This window comes from Podarcis muralis, chromosome 10 (assembly GCF_964188315.1).
Source record: "Podarcis muralis chromosome 10, rPodMur119.hap1.1, whole genome shotgun sequence".
In the NCBI taxonomy this organism is placed as follows: domain Eukaryota; kingdom Metazoa; phylum Chordata; class Lepidosauria; order Squamata; family Lacertidae; genus Podarcis; species Podarcis muralis.
In genome coordinates this window covers 73898017-73915035 of record NC_135664.1, presented here as the reverse complement: position 1 = coordinate 73915035, position 17019 = coordinate 73898017, and the positions used below count along the sequence as shown (strand labels likewise).

At 46.2% G+C, this 17019-nt stretch overlaps 2 protein-coding genes across 2 annotated transcripts in view; both read right to left on the bottom strand.

Annotated features, from left to right (window-relative positions):
- Positions 1 to 9555, bottom strand: part of LOC114605972 (uncharacterized) — a 64995-nt gene extending 55440 nt beyond the window's left edge. Inside the window, exons 1-2 of the mRNA XM_077935446.1 lie at positions 9426 to 9555; positions 1085 to 1250 (exon numbers count right to left, since the gene is read on the bottom strand). The gene's annotated coding sequence lies outside the window, so the exon portion shown is untranslated. The remainder of the gene's footprint in view (positions 1 to 1084; positions 1251 to 9425) is intronic.
- Positions 1 to 9565, bottom strand: part of LOC144329036 (uncharacterized) — a 40613-nt gene extending 31048 nt beyond the window's left edge. Inside the window, 2 exon segments of the mRNA XM_077935478.1 lie at positions 7496 to 8905; positions 9426 to 9565. Of these exon segments, the coding sequence (XP_077791604.1) occupies positions 7496 to 8649 (1154 nt within the window). The 5' untranslated portion in view covers positions 8650 to 8905; positions 9426 to 9565.
- Between the last annotated feature and the right edge of the window lie 7454 nt (positions 9566 to 17019).

Genomic DNA, 17019 nt, shown 5'->3' with positions numbered 1-17019 from the left:
CCAGGGCTACTCTGACATTGAACTATATATAAATTACAGTATTGAAATGCGCCTGCTCCCACTTCCTATTCTGATATTACTCTACTCTGCTTGTCTGTTTCTTACTTGAGTGCTGTTTTGGCATGCTAAGTCAGGGTTTTACTGTGAGTTACATTTTTGCTATTTTTTGGATCCTGTTATGCTTATTTGTCTTCAGTACAGTCATACCTCATGTTATGTTTGTTCAGGTTGTGCGTTTCAGTCTTGTGTCCCAGGTTTTGCCACTCGCGCATGCGCAGACGTGCAAAATGATGTCACATGCATTCGCAGCCGTGAATCGTGACCTGCACATGTGCAGACGTGGTTTGTGTTCTGCGCATGTTGCGAATGGGCCTCTGGAACGGATCCCGTTCGCAACCAGAGGTACCACTGTAATAGATTTCTCAGTTGAATTAATTTTTTTGCTGCCTTTGAGCATTTTTTGCTACTCTGCTAATTATGCGTGGAACTTGCTCTGGTGATCGTTATGGAGAAGCAAGATCTGCAACCTTAAGCCATAAACAGCCTCGGCGCTGTAGACCTGAAGGAGCGTCTCCACCAACATCGCTCAGTCCGGACAGGGAGGTCCGCCTCCGAGGGTCTTCTGCTGGTTTCCTTGCTGGCAGAAGTGAAGTTCCTGGGAACCAGGCAGAGGGCCTCCTGCCCCATGGAATGCCCTCCCCTCAGAGGGCAAGGAAATGGGCAACTCTCTGACATTTGGAAGACAGCTGCATTGGGATGTTTTTAATGTTTGATGTATTACTGTCTTTAAGCTGCCCAGAGTGGCTGGGGAAACCCAACCAGATGGGAACGGGATACATACTGCAATCATTCTTATCATCCCCCTGAGCACGGCCTTGGCAGGGGAGGGTGAGGTATAAATAAATAATTATCATCATCATCATCATCTTGTGATTTTTTAAAGTTATTTTGGAATTCGTACTGCAATATCAGCTCACAAAATGTTATGGGTGGAGAAAATCACAGGGTTGCCGTAAACGATAATCCCCCCCACAAACTCTCATTCACATACAGTCTGTAAATTTGGGGAGGTCACACACCTCACCTGTGCCAATACTGGCAGTCTTTGGCCTGCACAGGCACACCCGGTGTGTAGAGCTTCCAGTCACACGTATCATGAAAATGGGTCCTTTGACTGGGAAGATTCAGGCAATTGCTATCATCGGATGCTGATGGATTGTATCCCAGCTTGTCAGTCACTCTGACACTGCCTACAAAGAATAAGAGGAACAGAAATGCTTTTGACTTCTATATCAAGCCTGAGAGCCATTCCATGGACTCTGCACCCCTGTTTCTGATGAGAGGTGTACATTATCCTCACCCTCAATGAACCAGGCAGTGGGAAAGACACTTAAAGATGGAAGCCTGAGAGAGAGGAAAAGGTTTCTGGCTGCTTCCTGGGTGGGATTGCGGAAACAAAGAGATGCTTCTGAGAAGCCCCCCCCCCTTCCTCTCGGGATTTCCTCTCCTCTCCAGGGGGACCAATGGTTGGACTGGGCAGAACCGCAGTCGGGACAGGGCAGGGGCTTATGGGGTGGGAAGAGGATGGAGCTTGCAGGAAGGAAGGGGTGGGGGGACACGACCCGCCCCACTTTCCAGTGATCCCTCTGGTTGCCTTGAAGGGGTGGCCGATTTCTAGGTGGGAGGGAGAAGCCAAGGCGGTCTTCTCCAGGCGGTCTCTTCCCGTGGGCGCCACGATGGAGACGTTTCCCCAAAGACTGGTCTACCTATCTCTCTCTCCCCCCCCCAATGCTGCCCTTCCCTGCCCCTGGGATGGTCCCCCTCCCCCCTTCCTCGACTCCCTCCCTCTGTCCCAGAGTCTCCCCTGAACCCAAAGGCCCCCCTTGGCGTGGCTCACCCGTCGCCCCTCGCCCCCCATCTCTCCGTACGGAGCCCCCCCCCCAAAACGAGCAGGGGAGGACAGGGGGGTCACTATCCAGGCGTCCCTCACGCCCGTTAACCCTTTCATGGCCCACCTCTTTCCGCGCGGAACCCACAGCGCCCCAGGGATGCTTGCGCGGGGAAATGGGGCGAGGGGGCTTCGTTGGGATCCCCTGGGTGGGCTTCTTAAGAGTCCAAGGAAAACCCCCTTCGCAGCACGCCTGCAGGGATCCAGATGCACGACAGGGTCTTTGGGGAGCTGGCGGGGGTCTCTGGATCCTTCTCTCGCCTCCCCCCGCGAGCCCTTTACCTCTTTGTCCTCGCTCCCGATTCTCCTTTCCTTTCCGGCAACATCCACGTGGGTGGGTGGGATTTACCTGCCGCCCCTCCTCCCCTTTCCGAAAGCGCGCGCCCCTAGAGCTGCGGGGCAGAGCAGCAATCCGGCGCAGAAGAGCCACTTGCGGTAGAAGCAGGCAATTTGGGAGGGGACTCACCCCCCCCCTTTCCCGAAGCAGGAGCCGGATGGCGAGGAAGAGGAGCAACATATTGGGGAGGGGATTTGGGCTTTGCGGAGGCGGGGTGTGGGAAGGATGTGCGGGGAGGGGGGCAATTTCCTTGAAATGGAGGGGAGCCGTGGCCTGTCAGCTCTGTGTGTGTCTCAGGCAAAAGGGGGAGGCTGCTCTGTGTGTTTTGCTAGCAGTTAAATTGCACATTTGGGGGGGGGGCTTTATTTTTGTGTGCTTTGCATTGAGACTTGTGTTTCCAGCTCAGCCAGGGGAGCTGAGACTGGGGGGCCGGCTGTGTGTGTATGTGTGTGTGAGAGAGAGAGAGAGGACTCCCCCCCCCCCCCCCGCAACAACAGGCTCCAAGCTCTGTGTGTGTCTATGTATTTTATTGTCTCTATCTCGGCCAAGAGGGGCTGAGGAGGCTGTGAGGAAAGAGGAGTTTTCTCACTTTGTGTTTTGCTTGAAGGCTCCTGTCCGGCTGAGGGCTGGGGCTGCAGAGATCGGGCTCTCCCCCCCCCCCCCTTTGGCACAACTGCGAGTTCTCTGCCCAGGACTGGCGTTCTGTGCAGCCGGGGGGGGGCATTTATTTATGAGTCTTTTTTTCTATAGGCTTTCTCACTGTGGGCCTTGCTGGCCACCAGTCTCTTTTCAAAAGGCTTCCCCCCACCTTTTATTTGATCTGCAACATGTCGGAAGGGCAGGGAGTCCCCCTTGTGTACAACTTAAGCAGGAGGGCATAATGGGGGGGGGGGCGGGTCACACTCATAGGAGGAATGGACTCCATTACAAGGCATGGTGAATAATTTTGGCAAACTCAAATGCAAATACGGTGGAGCGATGAACCCCAAACAAGTGAGAACTCCCTGCGGACAGCCCCCCCCCCCCGGGCTCGTAGGACCTGGACCTAACCAACCAGGTCTTTAGAAGCATGACAAAACACCAAGGATGTTCGGAGCAGTTTGCATACGCAGACTCCTGGGTAGCGGTCCTGAGAGAGAGCCCTACGTGGCTGCAGAAGTTGAAAGAACAGTATTGTACCTCGCTGAGGATGCAGTGGGCACTGAAGGAGGCAGAAGTAATCAAACCCCAAAAGAAAGAGCACTTTTCCAGAGGAGAGGAGAAAATGAAAGAACCGACCTGGCCCCCAACAGCTCCCATATCTGCCTTTAATTGGCCAGACCTAGGAATTTTGATAGCCTTAGGGGGCCTACAAGACCCGGGCTCTGAGCCTTCTTCCCTTGGGGGTCCCCCAGCTGGTGCCTCCCCCCCTTTCACCCAGCCAGTCCATGACAGCAACAGCAGCAAAATCAGTACAATAATAATATGCACACTGGTCCTCTGGCAGGAAGAATAATAACTTCTGGGACTATGGAAAAGTACTATCTTCCCCAAATCCCAGAATAAGCAGGAACTCTGGGATTGCCCCATGGGGTTCGTGAGGGAAGATGGGCCCCCCAGGAGACTTCCCTGGTACCTGCAGCCCCTCCTTCCCCCTCTTGCAATAAGGCTTGGGGGGAAATCTCCCATTAAATTACAGTATTTTAAGTTTTCTTCAGAACGCGTAAGAGGCAGGGAGAAGTTCTAGTGAAGAAGCAGTGTTTGGAGATCATGCGGTGGTGGGGGTGAGAGAGTTTGGTGCAAAAACCTGTCACACACATACGCACCCTTCTTGCATGCTTGAGTACAGCAACTCCAGGGCATAAGCCAAGTATCAGCAGGGTAGGGGCCACGTGAAGAGCAAGTCCCCCCCCCCCCCGCTGAGGTCAAAAACACACAGAGGCAGCAGGACTTCTTCCGTAATAGTTTACTTAGTTTTCAAAGCATACAGTTCTCACGGGGTCCCCAGTGAGGCACAAAACTTAGCTCCTGAGAGCAGATCCAGTTTCAGCAGTAGAAAAATACAGCACACAGGATATCTACCGTATTTTTCGCTCTATAACACGCACCCGACCATAACACGCACATAGTTTTTAGAGGAGGAAAACAAGGGAAAAAAATCTAAACGAAACAGTGGATGTATGATTTTTGTGGTTCATGCTGTGGCCACAGACATGTGATCTGACGCTGAGTTTGGGGTAGCCCAATGCAAAAATCCTGAGGATCCATGTGGATCCATGCTTTGTAACCACGTTTTAAGTGGGGAGGGAAGGAAAAGCACTCAAGGGACAAGGAGCATGCGTGGGGTTTGTGGAGAAGGATGCTGCTAATAATGCAGAAGAGGGGTTTAAGGGGAGAAGGAACACGTGTGGGGTGGGTGGGGAAGGATGCTGCTAATAATGCAGGCGAGGGGTATAAGAGGAGAAGGCTCCTCTCCTCTCCCGCTTTGCTCCTTTAAAGCAAGCAGGCTCTGCTTCTCTCCCACCTCCCCGGCTTAGCGAGCTGAAAAACTTTGCTGCTATTTAGCCAGCTGAGTGGGGAGGAGAGGGACAGAGAGCCTGCTTGCTTTAAAGGAGCCAACCGGACAGGAGCTGCTTACACTTGTGTAAGTGGCTCCTCTCCTCTCCCGCTTTGCTCCTTTAAAGAAGCAGGCACTCTGTCCCTCTCTCCTCCCCACTCAGCGGCTCTTCTCCCGCTTTGCTGTTTCAAAGCGAGCCACGGAGGAAGGAAGGGGACCCATGGATCCTCTGCTCACGACTGCAGCAGATCCCCCCGCCATCCGTAGGCATTCGCTCCATAACACGCACAGACATTTCCCCTTACTTTCTAGGAGGAAAAAGTGAGTGTTTTGGAGCAAAAAATACGGTAAGTCAGGCACACAAACCGGCAGAAGGGAGCAAAGGAGGAAAGAGGCTGGAATGACGCAGAGCAATGGAGGTGTGTCTTTCGCTTCCTGTCGTCTGGGAGGGAAGTCAGCAACTCAGCATATTTAGGGGCTTCATGGAGCAAACCTTTCTGCTGGCAGCTTCCAGGCAAATGGGCATCCCAAAACACACACTGTGATCTGTGGTGTGTTGCCATATCAATTGTTGTTGTTTTTTTAATAATAATATTGATTAAAGTTTCAAACAAAAGTACAAAAAAATCACAAAAATAAAAACAAATCAGTATTTACATAACTTATCTTTCATTCACTTGTTTCCCGGACCTCCTCACACACCCCTTTTTTGCATCCCAAATCAGTTAATTAATTCAGCAAATCCTTTCCCTCTTTGTTCTTATCTTGATCCTTTTTCTTAATATATTTTTACTTCAAATTCCCATCTATTAACAATCCATTTTTGTTAACCCTTAATAACATTGCTGCTAAAACCACTTAATTTCATTCCAACATCATTCTAACATTCATTAATTTTGCAGTATTTCTGTAAATAGTCTTTAAATTTCTTCCAATCTTCTTCCACCAACTCTTCTCCCTGGTCTCGGATTCTGCCAGTCATCTCCGCCAGTTCCATATAGTCCATCACCTTCATCTGCCATTCTTCCAGTGTGGGTAGATCTTGAGTCTTCTAATACTTTGCAATAAGTATCATATCAATTGTTTTTGAAAGGTTATCACAATGTGGTCTAGAAACCAGTTTGGACAATATATCGCCCAGCCCTAATCCTCACTGACCACCAGCAATCCAGATAAACCCTCACCCCTTCTCTATCGAAAGGTACTTTACATCTTAGATTATAATCACATTGTTTGACATTGCCTTCAATATTTCATTACTATAGAGTTTTCCACATAAATACAATAACTTCACATACACAACATGTGTTAAAGACTGATTTCCTCCTGAGTTCATTTCTGTGAAGTCGACTCTGAGAGGAAGACACTCAACACTCCATACATCTAAATGGGTTCTTCCATGTGAGAGTCTCTGGATTTTCCTTAAACACTCCATTGTAAATAAAGCACTTTTTGCAATCTTTTCATTTAAACTGCTTCTCCTCTTTGAGTTTGTTGATGGTTTGAAGAGCTTCAACTCCTAAAGTTCTTCCTGTACGCAAATCTCTTGATTTAGAATTTCCACCAGGACTGAACCTCTATCTACCATATTTTTCGCACCATAGGGCGCACTGGACCATAGGGCGCACCCAGTTTTTAGGGGGGGAAATCAAGAAAAAAATCTTTTTCCCCCAGCCCCAAAGAGCAGCGTACAGGCTGCGCACAACCTCTCCCTGCTGGAGGGGTTGCGCGCAGCTATGGAGCAAGCCAAGGCAGGGGGCGGGATAGATCCCGCTCACTGTTTTGGCTTCCCCTTTAGCCCCGTGCAGCCTCTCCTTGCCAGGAGACGCTGCGCAGGGCTAAAGAATCCATAACCCTGTGCAGCCTCTCCTTGCCGGAGGGGTTGCGCGCAGCTATGGAACAAGCCAAGGCAGGGGGCGGGATGGATCCCGCTCGCTGTTTTGGCTTCTCCTTTAGCCCTGTGCAGCCTCTCCTTGCCGGGAGACGCTGCGCAGGGCTTTCCTGGGAGGTGGGGGGATTCCCTCACTTCTCGCAAAAGCCCGCAGAAGCCGTGCAACTCCTTTAAAGAGATTGCGGCTTCTTCTGGCTTTCCTGGGAGGTGGGGGAATTCCCCCACCTCCCACAAAACCGGCAGAAGCCGTGCGCACTTTAAAAGGGCTGCACGGCTTCTTCTGGCTTACCTGGGAGGTGGGGGGATTCCCTCACCTCTCGCAAAAGCCCGCAGAAGCCGCCAACTCCTTTAAAGAGATCGCGGCTTCTCCTGGCTTTCCTGGGAGTTGGGAGAAGGGACTGATGCGGCCAGTCAGTCCCTTCTCCCTCCTGTGGAAAAGCCCGCAAGAGCGCACGGAGCTTGTGTGCGGCTCTTGGGGGCTTTTCCCGCCTGCCTCCCCCTGCATTCGCTCCATAGGACGCACACACATTTTCCCTTGCTTTTTAGGAGGGAAAAAGTGTGTCCTATGGTGCGAAAAATACGGTACTTTCCTGATATTTATAAGGTTTGTATTTTGTGTGAGTTTGTTCATTAAAATCAAGGGTTCCACTCTGACTGAAGCTCGTTCCGCACTCCATACATTTAAATGGTTTCTCCCCTTTGTGAGTCTGTTGATGTGATCTAAGGCTTCCATTATCACTGAAGCACTTTCCACACTCCATACATTTATATGGTTTCTATTATGTGTGTGTCCGTTGATGTATATTGAGGTGTCCACTCCGACTGAAACTCTTTCCACATTCGATACATTTATATGGTTTCTCCCCTGTGTGAGTCCGTTGATGTCTTCTAAGGGTTGCATTGAAACTGAAGCTCTTTCCACACTCCAGGCATTTAAATGGTTTCTCCCCTGTGTGAGTCCGTTGGTGATTTCTAAGATTTCCATTATCATTAAAGTTCTTACCACACTCCAAACATTTAAATGGTTTCTCCCCTGTGTGAGTCCGTTGATGTCTTCTAAGGTTTCCATTGAAACTGAAGCTCCTTCCACACTCCATACATTCAAATGGTTTCTCCCCTGTGTGAGTCCGTTGATGTTTTCTAAGGCTTCCATTATCACTGAAACACTTTCCACACTCCATACATTGAAATGGTTTCTCCCCTGTGTGAGTCCGTTGATGTATTCTAAGGCTACCATTATCACTAAAGCTCTTTCCACACTCTATACATTTATATGGTTTCTCCCCTGTGTGAGTCCGCTGATGTTTTCTAAGGCTTCCATTATCACTGAAACACTTTCCACACTCCATACATTTAAATGGTTTCTCCCCGCTGTGAGTCCGTTGATGTTTTCTAAGGTGTCCATTCCGACTGAAGACCTTTCCGCACTCCAGGCATTTAAATGGTTTCTCCCCTGTGTGAGTCCGTTGATGTTTTCTAAGGCTTCCATTATCACTAAACCTCTTTGCACACTCTATACATTTAAATGGTTTCTCTCCTGTGTGTGTCTGTTGATGTATATTGAGGTGTCCACTCCGACTGAAACTCTTTCCACATTCCATACATTTAAATGGTTTCTCCCCTGTGTGAGTCCGTTGATGTTTTCTAAGGCTTCCATTATCACTAAACCTCTTTGCACACTCCATACATTTATATGGTTTCTCCCCTGTGTGAGTCCGCTGATGTTTTCTAAGATTTCTATTATCATTAAAGCTCTTTCCGCACTCCAGGCATTTAAATGGTTTCTCCCCTGTGTGAGTCCGCTGATGTTTTCTAAGATTTCTATTATCATTAAAGCTCTTTCCGCACTCCAGGCATTTAAATGGTTTCTCCCCTGTGTGAATCCGTTGATGTATATTGAGGTGTCCACTCTGACTGAAGCTCTTTCCACACTCCATACACTTTTATGGTTTCTTCCTCGTGTTATTTTGTTGATGTGTTCTAAGTTTACCATTATCACTAAAGCTCTTTTCGATCTCCATACCTTTATATGGTATCTCCCCTGTTGGAGGTCGTTGATGTGAACTATCAGTGAAGCATATTCCACATTTTAAATTCTATTCCTAATGAAACGAAAGGTGCACCATTCACTGGAGTTTTGACTGTCTTCTCCATCTCCTTCTTCAGAGTGGGAGGAAAGGAAATCCTGTTTGGCTTTCAAGGAAGAGAACAAAGGGAAAGAGAGCACATCAGATGCCATTAGCACCTTCTCCTATTTCAACGTCTCCTACATTCCCTACCCATTTCCCCAATTTTTAGGAAATGAAGTTGCCATGTCAAATGATAGTAATTCAAGAGCACCTTTCCAAATCCTCAATCAATGTTCATAAAGCAGCAGGATTTTTAAAAAAATGATGTGCTGTCTGATCTCGTGCCCGTCTTCTGACGCAGGACTATCCTAAAATGACACTGAAAAGCAGGATATTCAAGGCAAATAGATAAACTGTACTTAGTGGAATGTGTAGTACCTTGAAAATGTAGTATTGATTCACGAATGGCCTGAAGTTGTGTTATTTCTGGGGATATGAATTTATTCCTGTTCTGTCTTAAAGATCATAATCATACGATGTCATGGGGTGTTAGGGGAGTGTTAGTACCTTTGGTGGGGGACATGTTGTCCACGTTCTGGGGTAATCTACCCACCATTGGTCCCCACCCTGCACTCAGCTCTCACCTGTGGCTTCCAGAAGCTGTCAGGATGGAATAGGGACCACAATCCCAGGAACGGCTTCAACCGGCCGGCTAAAGCAGGTGAGGATAGCTGATGGGTCTCAAATCCTTGGTGGGTTGGGGAATTCTGTTGCAGGTGAAGGCAGGCCCTGGTGGATGGAGAGAATGAGAACAACAGTGAATCCCACAGCCAAGAAGGCAGATTCTGCCCATTCGGCAGAGGAAAGTGAGGGCAGATGGGGCTCGTAAACCAGGGAAGGGAACCCTTCGAGAAGGAAAACTCTGGTCGTAATACTTTGGTGCACTCCTTCACTTCCTCTTGAGTTATATTCAGGAGAAGGCTATGGAGTCCAAATCCAGAGTGGAGTCTCTAAGACGGTTAGATGGTGTCCTGCACACCACCTTCCAGCCACTCCTGCAGCCAAGCTGGTGCCTAATGTACTGCTCTGCTTTCCTTGGGACCATATAAGCCAGGCTGGGAAGGGGGGCTTGTTGTCTAGGCAGCCCAGGACCCCCAAACACACTGCCCAGGCTCGTAGTGCTGCTAACACATCAATTTCAGGGGGAGCGATGAACTCAGACCTGTGTATCAAAATCTCTCCAATGTGGAATATGTAAAACAGAAGTGCTGTTTATATCATACATCAAATAAAAAGTAATCAGAATATTTGTCTTTTGAATAAAAGGCCACCAAGTATCCGATGGCCCCTTCAAAGCTAATGAAATTCTTGGGCCTGGAGCTTTTGGGAATGCAGGACCAGGAAAGCCTCTGCCACCATTAACCTTCCAATTGGGATTCAGGCCTCATCATGGAACTGAAATTGCCCTGGTTCTGCTGTTTCGTGGTTCTGCTGGATCTCTCAGCAGTTTTGCAGACCTGTGACCTTGGTATCCTTCTGGACCCTCTAGGGGAGCTGGGGGCCCTGCTGTGCAGTGGTTCCCCTCCTTCCTCCTGGGCCATGTCCAGAAAGTGGTGTTGGGGGATGAGTGTTCAGACCCCTGTGCTCTCACTTGTGGGGTGCCTCAGGGCTCCATCCTCTCCCCCATGCTTTTTAATATCTACATGAAGCTGCTGGGAGAGATCATTGGGGCTTTTGCCTGGGTTTTCACCAGTATGTGGATGATACCCAGCTCTTCTCATTTAAATTGGAATCAGTGAAGGTGGTGAATGCCCTGTGTTGGTGCCTGGAGGTTGTTTGAATATGGATGGTGGCTAACAGATTGAGCTTGAATCCTGACAAGACAGAAGCACTGTCCCTGGCGAACAGCGGGTGGGCAGGTGTGGGGACCCCCTGGTCCTGATGGGGTAACTGTGCCCCTAAATAACCAGGTGTGCAGCCTAGGGATCATTTTGGACTCACAGCTGACCATGGAGGCAGAGGTCAATTCTGTGTCCAGGGCAGCTGTCTAGCAGCTCCATCTGGAACGCAGGCTGAGACCCTCCTTCCCCGCAGATTGTCTCACCAGAGTGGTGCATGATCTGGTTATCTCCCGCTTGGACTACTGCGATGTGGTCTACATGGGGCTACGTTTGAAGGTGACCCAGAAACTGCAAGCGCAGCGCCGAGACCACATATCACTGCTCCTAAAGGACCTTACATGGCTCCCAGCATTCTTTCCTTACATGGCTCCCATTTTCCTTACATGGCACATTTTCAAGCACAATTCAAATTGTTAGTGCTGACCTTTAAAGTGTCATGGTTGCATTTTTCAGGCATAGAAAAATATTGATCTAATGCAGGCTTCCTGAAACTCGGCAGTTTCTTTTTGCTGAGAGCTGGTGGTGGGATAAGTTGCGATGAGGTTATGAAGAACCTTTCTTGTTTTGGGGAACCAGATGAAGCTGGTTTAAACTGGAGTGAACCAGGCTTGTTATCTAGTCCCAAGGTTACTGACATTTAATGGAATATAAATTACAAGGCAGAAAGGCGCCTGGTCCCACTTCCTAGTCTGCTATTTCTCTACTCTGCTTGTGTGATTCTTAGTTGAGTGCTGTTTTGGTATGCTAAGTTAGGGTTTTATGTAAGTTTTTGCTATTTTTTGGATCCTGTTATGCTTCATTGCCTTCAGTAATAAAATTATTTGCTGAATGAGATCGTTATGGAGCAGCAAGATCTGCAACCTAAAGCCCTCAACAGCCTCGGCCCTGTAGACCTGAAGGGGCATCTGAAGGATGTAGATGCTGAAGAAGCATCAGTCCGGACAGGGAGGTCCTCCTTCGAAGGTCTTCTGCTGATCCCCCCCCCCCCGCGCGCAAGAAGCAAAGTGTTACGGAAATTACAGGGGGGGGGCACATCTTTAAAGTTAAATATTACAAATACAGTGGTGCCTCGCAAGACGAAATTAATCCGTTCCGCGAGTCTCTTCGTCTTGCGGTTTTTTCGTCTTGCGAAGCACGGCTATTAGCGGCTTAGCGGCTATTAACGACTTAGCGGCTTTAAGAAAAAGGAAACAAACTGGCAAGAACTCGCAAGACGTTTCGTCTTGCGAAGCAAGCCCATAGGGAAATTCGTCTTGCAGAACGACTCAAAAAACGGAAAACTCTTTCGTCTAGCGAGTTTTTCGTCTTGCGAGGCATTCGTGTTGCGGGGCACCACTGTATTATGCCTGAATATATCCTTCCAACTAGACAGCTCAGGGAAGTCACCGAACTTTAAAAATAATATAAAATCATTTCCTTTCCCAGTTCCCCCCATTCCAAAGCTATTTTCCCCTGGCAAAAGGACTCCAGGAAGTTCTCAGAGGTGAAAATTGCTCATTGTTAGCCAAAGGAAGCCAAATCTCATCACCTGACTTGCCTCAGGCTCCAGACATGCAAAGGAACTTCTATTGTACTTTTGGGTGATGGGTACTTAAGACATATTTGTCTATGCGGGGGGGGGGCACCAGGGGGCGAATTGGAAGATGGCTGACAATAACATCTCTCCGACCCACACGAGGTAATTAAGAGGCTGTGATGGGAGTATGCAGCCTCCCTTGCTTGCTGTGCCCATAATTCACCCCCAGATTCAAAAGAAGGGGGTGAGGGCACTAGGCATAAAGCCCTCGGGTGGAGTCCAGCTCTCCCGGACGCTGTCTCTGATGGTGCACTGGTTTGCATAAGCTCGAGATATTTAATTGGAAATGAAGCAAATGCACATATTTCAAGTGAAGAACGGGAGTGAAAACTGCTAACTGAAGTGGCCTCTGTGAAACGAGAGCAACGGGTTTGGTTTTAACGGAATACATCATGAAGAAATTACATCAGGTTCAGTATGCCAGAGCGGGACTCGATGGAGGGGGAAAACTTTTTTCTTTTCTTCAATAACCCCTTCTCAAAAAGAACCGCTGCATAACCGACCTAAGCAGGATGATTAAAAACTGTGTGGAAATAATTTACTACCAAAAGCTTGACATGTGAGATCGAGAAAAAGAACAAGGGCTTTTGATGGCGCAGCAACAAAAAGGGAGCCGCCATAAGTTTCAGAAAGAGACAGGATTGACACTGGTTAAGAAAGTGAAATATTTAGGGGTAAACATGACTGCTAAGAATGTGAATTTATTTAAGGATAACTATGAAAAATGTTGGACTGAAGTGAAAAAGGATTTAGAAATATGGTCAAATTTGAAGCTATCATTGTTAGGCCGTATTGCTGTGATAAAAATGAACGTATTGCCAAGAATGTTGTTTTTGTTTCAAACATTGCAAATTTTGGACAAAATGGACTGTTTCAAGAAGTGGCAGAGAGATATCTCTAGATTTGTCTGGCAGGGCAAGAAGCCTCGTATAAAATTTAAGATATTAACAGATGCTAAAGAAAGAGCTGGATTTGCCCTGCCAGACCTTAAACTTTATTATGAATCAGCCACATTTTGTTGGCTGAGAGAATGGATGTTTCTGGAAAACATGGATGTGTTGGATTTGGAAGGTTTCAACAATGTATTTGGTTGGCATGCATATCTGTGGTATGACAAGGTTAAAGCACACAAAGCGTTCAAAAACCATATTGTCGGTCATTCACAACTGGACCTAATTGTCGGACTTCCGGTGGAGCGCGGAACCTACTGCAGGCGAGGGTTCTTTCTGCGGAGGAAGCCCTAGCTTTTTCGCCCGAATTTGGAGGTTTTTAGGGCGGAGAAACCTCCCGTTAAGCCTCTGGTGGGTGTCCAGAGGTCCAGGTGCCCGGCAGTGCCTAGCAGCCGTTCGCCCGGTCGTCAGGTAGCCTTTGAGAAAAGGCGAAGAGTGCGACGGATCGAGCGGTAGGCAGTGGGGCAGCCATTACAGCGGCGATTCAGCGAAGCCCCGAGCCTGCAAGGAGTAGCGCTCCACTCTCGAAACGAAGAAACTCGGAGTTGTAAATTAGATTTCTAAACCAACGACGAGTGGATACAACAAATAATAAGGAAGCATCCGAGTAAAAGGGGGAAAGTCCGAGTTCAGCGCTGGCTGTGACTTCATTGAAAAAGACGCAGCGCTGCATGCAGAGCCTAAAGAGAAAGTAAGTAACCGCTAGCGGCTATTGATTCCGTCTCCCTCGTGTACTCAGTTAAAAAGTTAAAAGAGACCTTCTCCAAAAGGAGAAAGGGAGGAAACTAAGTGGGAGCAGAAAAGAGCCGTGATAGAAGAGAAAATCCAGTCAGTAGAGTATTTGTGGCATTGGAAATGTAGAGTGGACTGCTGTTAAGAGCTCTGTGAAAAAAGTTAAGGCATCGAGAAGATTCTCTGACGCCATATTAATTGGGGAGGAAAGAAGAGGAGCCCCAGACGCCATACTAAGTGACTTTATAAAACGTTTCTTCCACTTCCTCAAAGGTTTAAATAGAGAAAATAAGACACTTTAAAATACTTTGTTCTAAGGTTAGAGGGGTTGTCTATTATACCTCTTCCTTATCGCTATTTTGTTTGGAAAAGTTAATTAAGAAACCCTCTCTGAAGCTGGAAGAAAGCTGACCCCTCCTGAGGCGTAAGCGGAAGGGAAACTATAGCTGAGGCTCTTTTGGCTTAAGTGAAGGAGAGACCTCATCTACTTTGTTGGACTAAACCCTTGGATCTGTTTATTAATTATTATTAAATTATAAGTGGTGCTCCTCTAAAATTTTCTGTCATCCCTACATGGACTGTTTGGACCTACAACTCCATAAATCAGGTCTGCGGATATCAAGACACTGGTTGGATTAGCCCGAATGGGGGCAGGAAGATTATAAATAGAATACATCTCAGAATCAACGGGCAACTAATTTCCCTCGAACTTTGGGGGGAAAGGGATAATATTTAAGTACATCAAGAAGAGGTGAACTGGGAAAGAAGTCGGAAACTGTAGTACTTTATTACTTTGTTACTGTAGTACCTTCCCGCTATTGGCACCTGTGGTCATCATTATTTTTTATCTTTTATCTTTTTTCCCCTTTTGTTATTTGCCGCCATTGAATCTAAGGCTGCAAATATTATTATTGGTGGATAGTTAAATATTTCTAACAGCAAGTATAAGAGTATTTAAATACAGAAAGACGGGAAAGACAGGAAATAATCAGTGGAACTTTGATACTTTGAGATTAGAGACAATGTCGCACAACCAAAAAAAAGGGATGGAGGGGGGTGCTCAATCAGATAGGAGAGCCTCAAAACAAGAAACGGAATTTAGAACAGAAATATTGAGGATGTTTGCTGAAATAAAACAAAGTGAGAAAAATTTAGAGACAAAATTAGAGCAGGTAGACAACAAAATTGGGAAAATGGATAAAAAGATTGAGGAGACAGTAAGTGAACTTAAAGGACAGATCAAGGAGGTATCAAAAAGAGTGGATGAGGGATTAAAAAAGACTAAACAGGAAATGAAAGAAATGAAACGGGAAGAAGAAAAAATGAAAAATGAGATAGCAGACCTAAATAAAATGCAGGAAGAAATAAAAGATTCTATTGCAATGAGTGAACTTAAACAGAGAGAAGTGAATTTAAGACTGAGACAGATTCCGGAAGTACAAAATGAAAATATAAAAGAAAGATTAATAAAGGAAATAGCGCAGTGGATGGAGCTAGCGGAGGAAGAGGTGGCGAAGACAATACAAAACGCATACAGAATGAAAATTAAACCAAGTAAGGCAAAGAAATTTCCAGGCGATTGCTTAGTGACATTTAAAGATAGGGAGATGAGAAACCTGATTCTACAAAGGAATAGAGAGAAGAGATTATACATTGATGGAAATTACATAATTGTATTTAAAGACATTCCAATAAGGCTGCTGAAACGAAGAGAACCATACAAACCGCTGGTGCAACTGCTCAAAAAAAATAGAATTGATTTTCGATGGGAATTTCCGGAGGGGGTCTCTTTTCTTTATAAAGGAGTCAAAAGAAGATTGATAAGCCCCGAGGAAATAGGAAAGTTTACAAGAAGATACAAAGAGCTTCAGCAAGGAGAGGAAGAGTCTAAAGGAGCAGAAGGTGGAATAAGGTTGAGGGAGGAACAAGAGCTGGGAGAAGAAGAAGAACAGAACGGAAGAAAATCAGAGGAAGAGGAAGAAGAGGAAGAAGAAGAAGAAACAGAAAGGGCTTAGGCTAAAATCCAAATTTAATTAGTGGTGAGGAAAAAAAAGACATTAAAACTATGGAATTGGAACATTAATGGAATGAACGATAAGAAAAAACGGAATGGAATTGAACGTATTCTTAAAAAGAAGAACTTGGACATCGTATGCCTTCAAGAAACACATGTGGCCAAGAAACATAGGAAAATTTTGATAAATAAGAGGTTAGGGAATGAATTCATTTCTTCAGATAAAGAGAAAAAGAGAGGAGTAGTATTATATATTAAAAACAAAATTGAATCCCACCAACTATTTAAGGACGAGGAAGGAAGAATAATAGCGGTTCGTATTAAATGGCAAGGTGAAGCAATGATAATAGTTGGGATCTACGCACCTAATGGGAATAAAACAGAATTCTTTAGTTCATTGGAAGAAAAGTTATTTGAATACATGGACCAAAAAATTATAATAATGGGAGATATGAACGGCGTGGTCTCAACTGAAATGGACAGATTAAGGAAATCAAAAAACAAAGAAGGGAAACTACCTAAGACATTCTTCATGATGACTAAGAACTGTAACCTAACTGATATCTGGAGACTGAGACACCCTCTAGAGAAACAATTCACATACCATTCAGAATCGAATCAGTCACTCTCAAGAATAGATCAAATATGGATATCGAATGAATTAACACCAAGAATTAGAAAAATTGAAATCCAGCCCAAAGTCCTATCAGATCACAATCCAATTGAAATGGAGATGAAGGGAGCTGAAGAACGAACTTTTAGATGGAGATTAAATGATAATCTATGGGACGACCAAAAATTTGTTGAAAAAATACGGAAACAACTATTGGAATACTTTTTAGATAACTTAGATAAAGGGGTGAAAACAAGCGTGGTATGGGACGCAAGCAAGGCTGTAATGAGGGGTCTCTTCATTCAACAAAATGTTTGGAAAAAAAATAATAAGGAAAAAAGGACAAAAGAGATTTTGAGACAGATCATGGATAATGAGCAAAAATTGATTAAAAAACCGAACAATGAAAGGATAATGCAGGAAATAAAATCCCTTCAAACTCAATTTGCAAT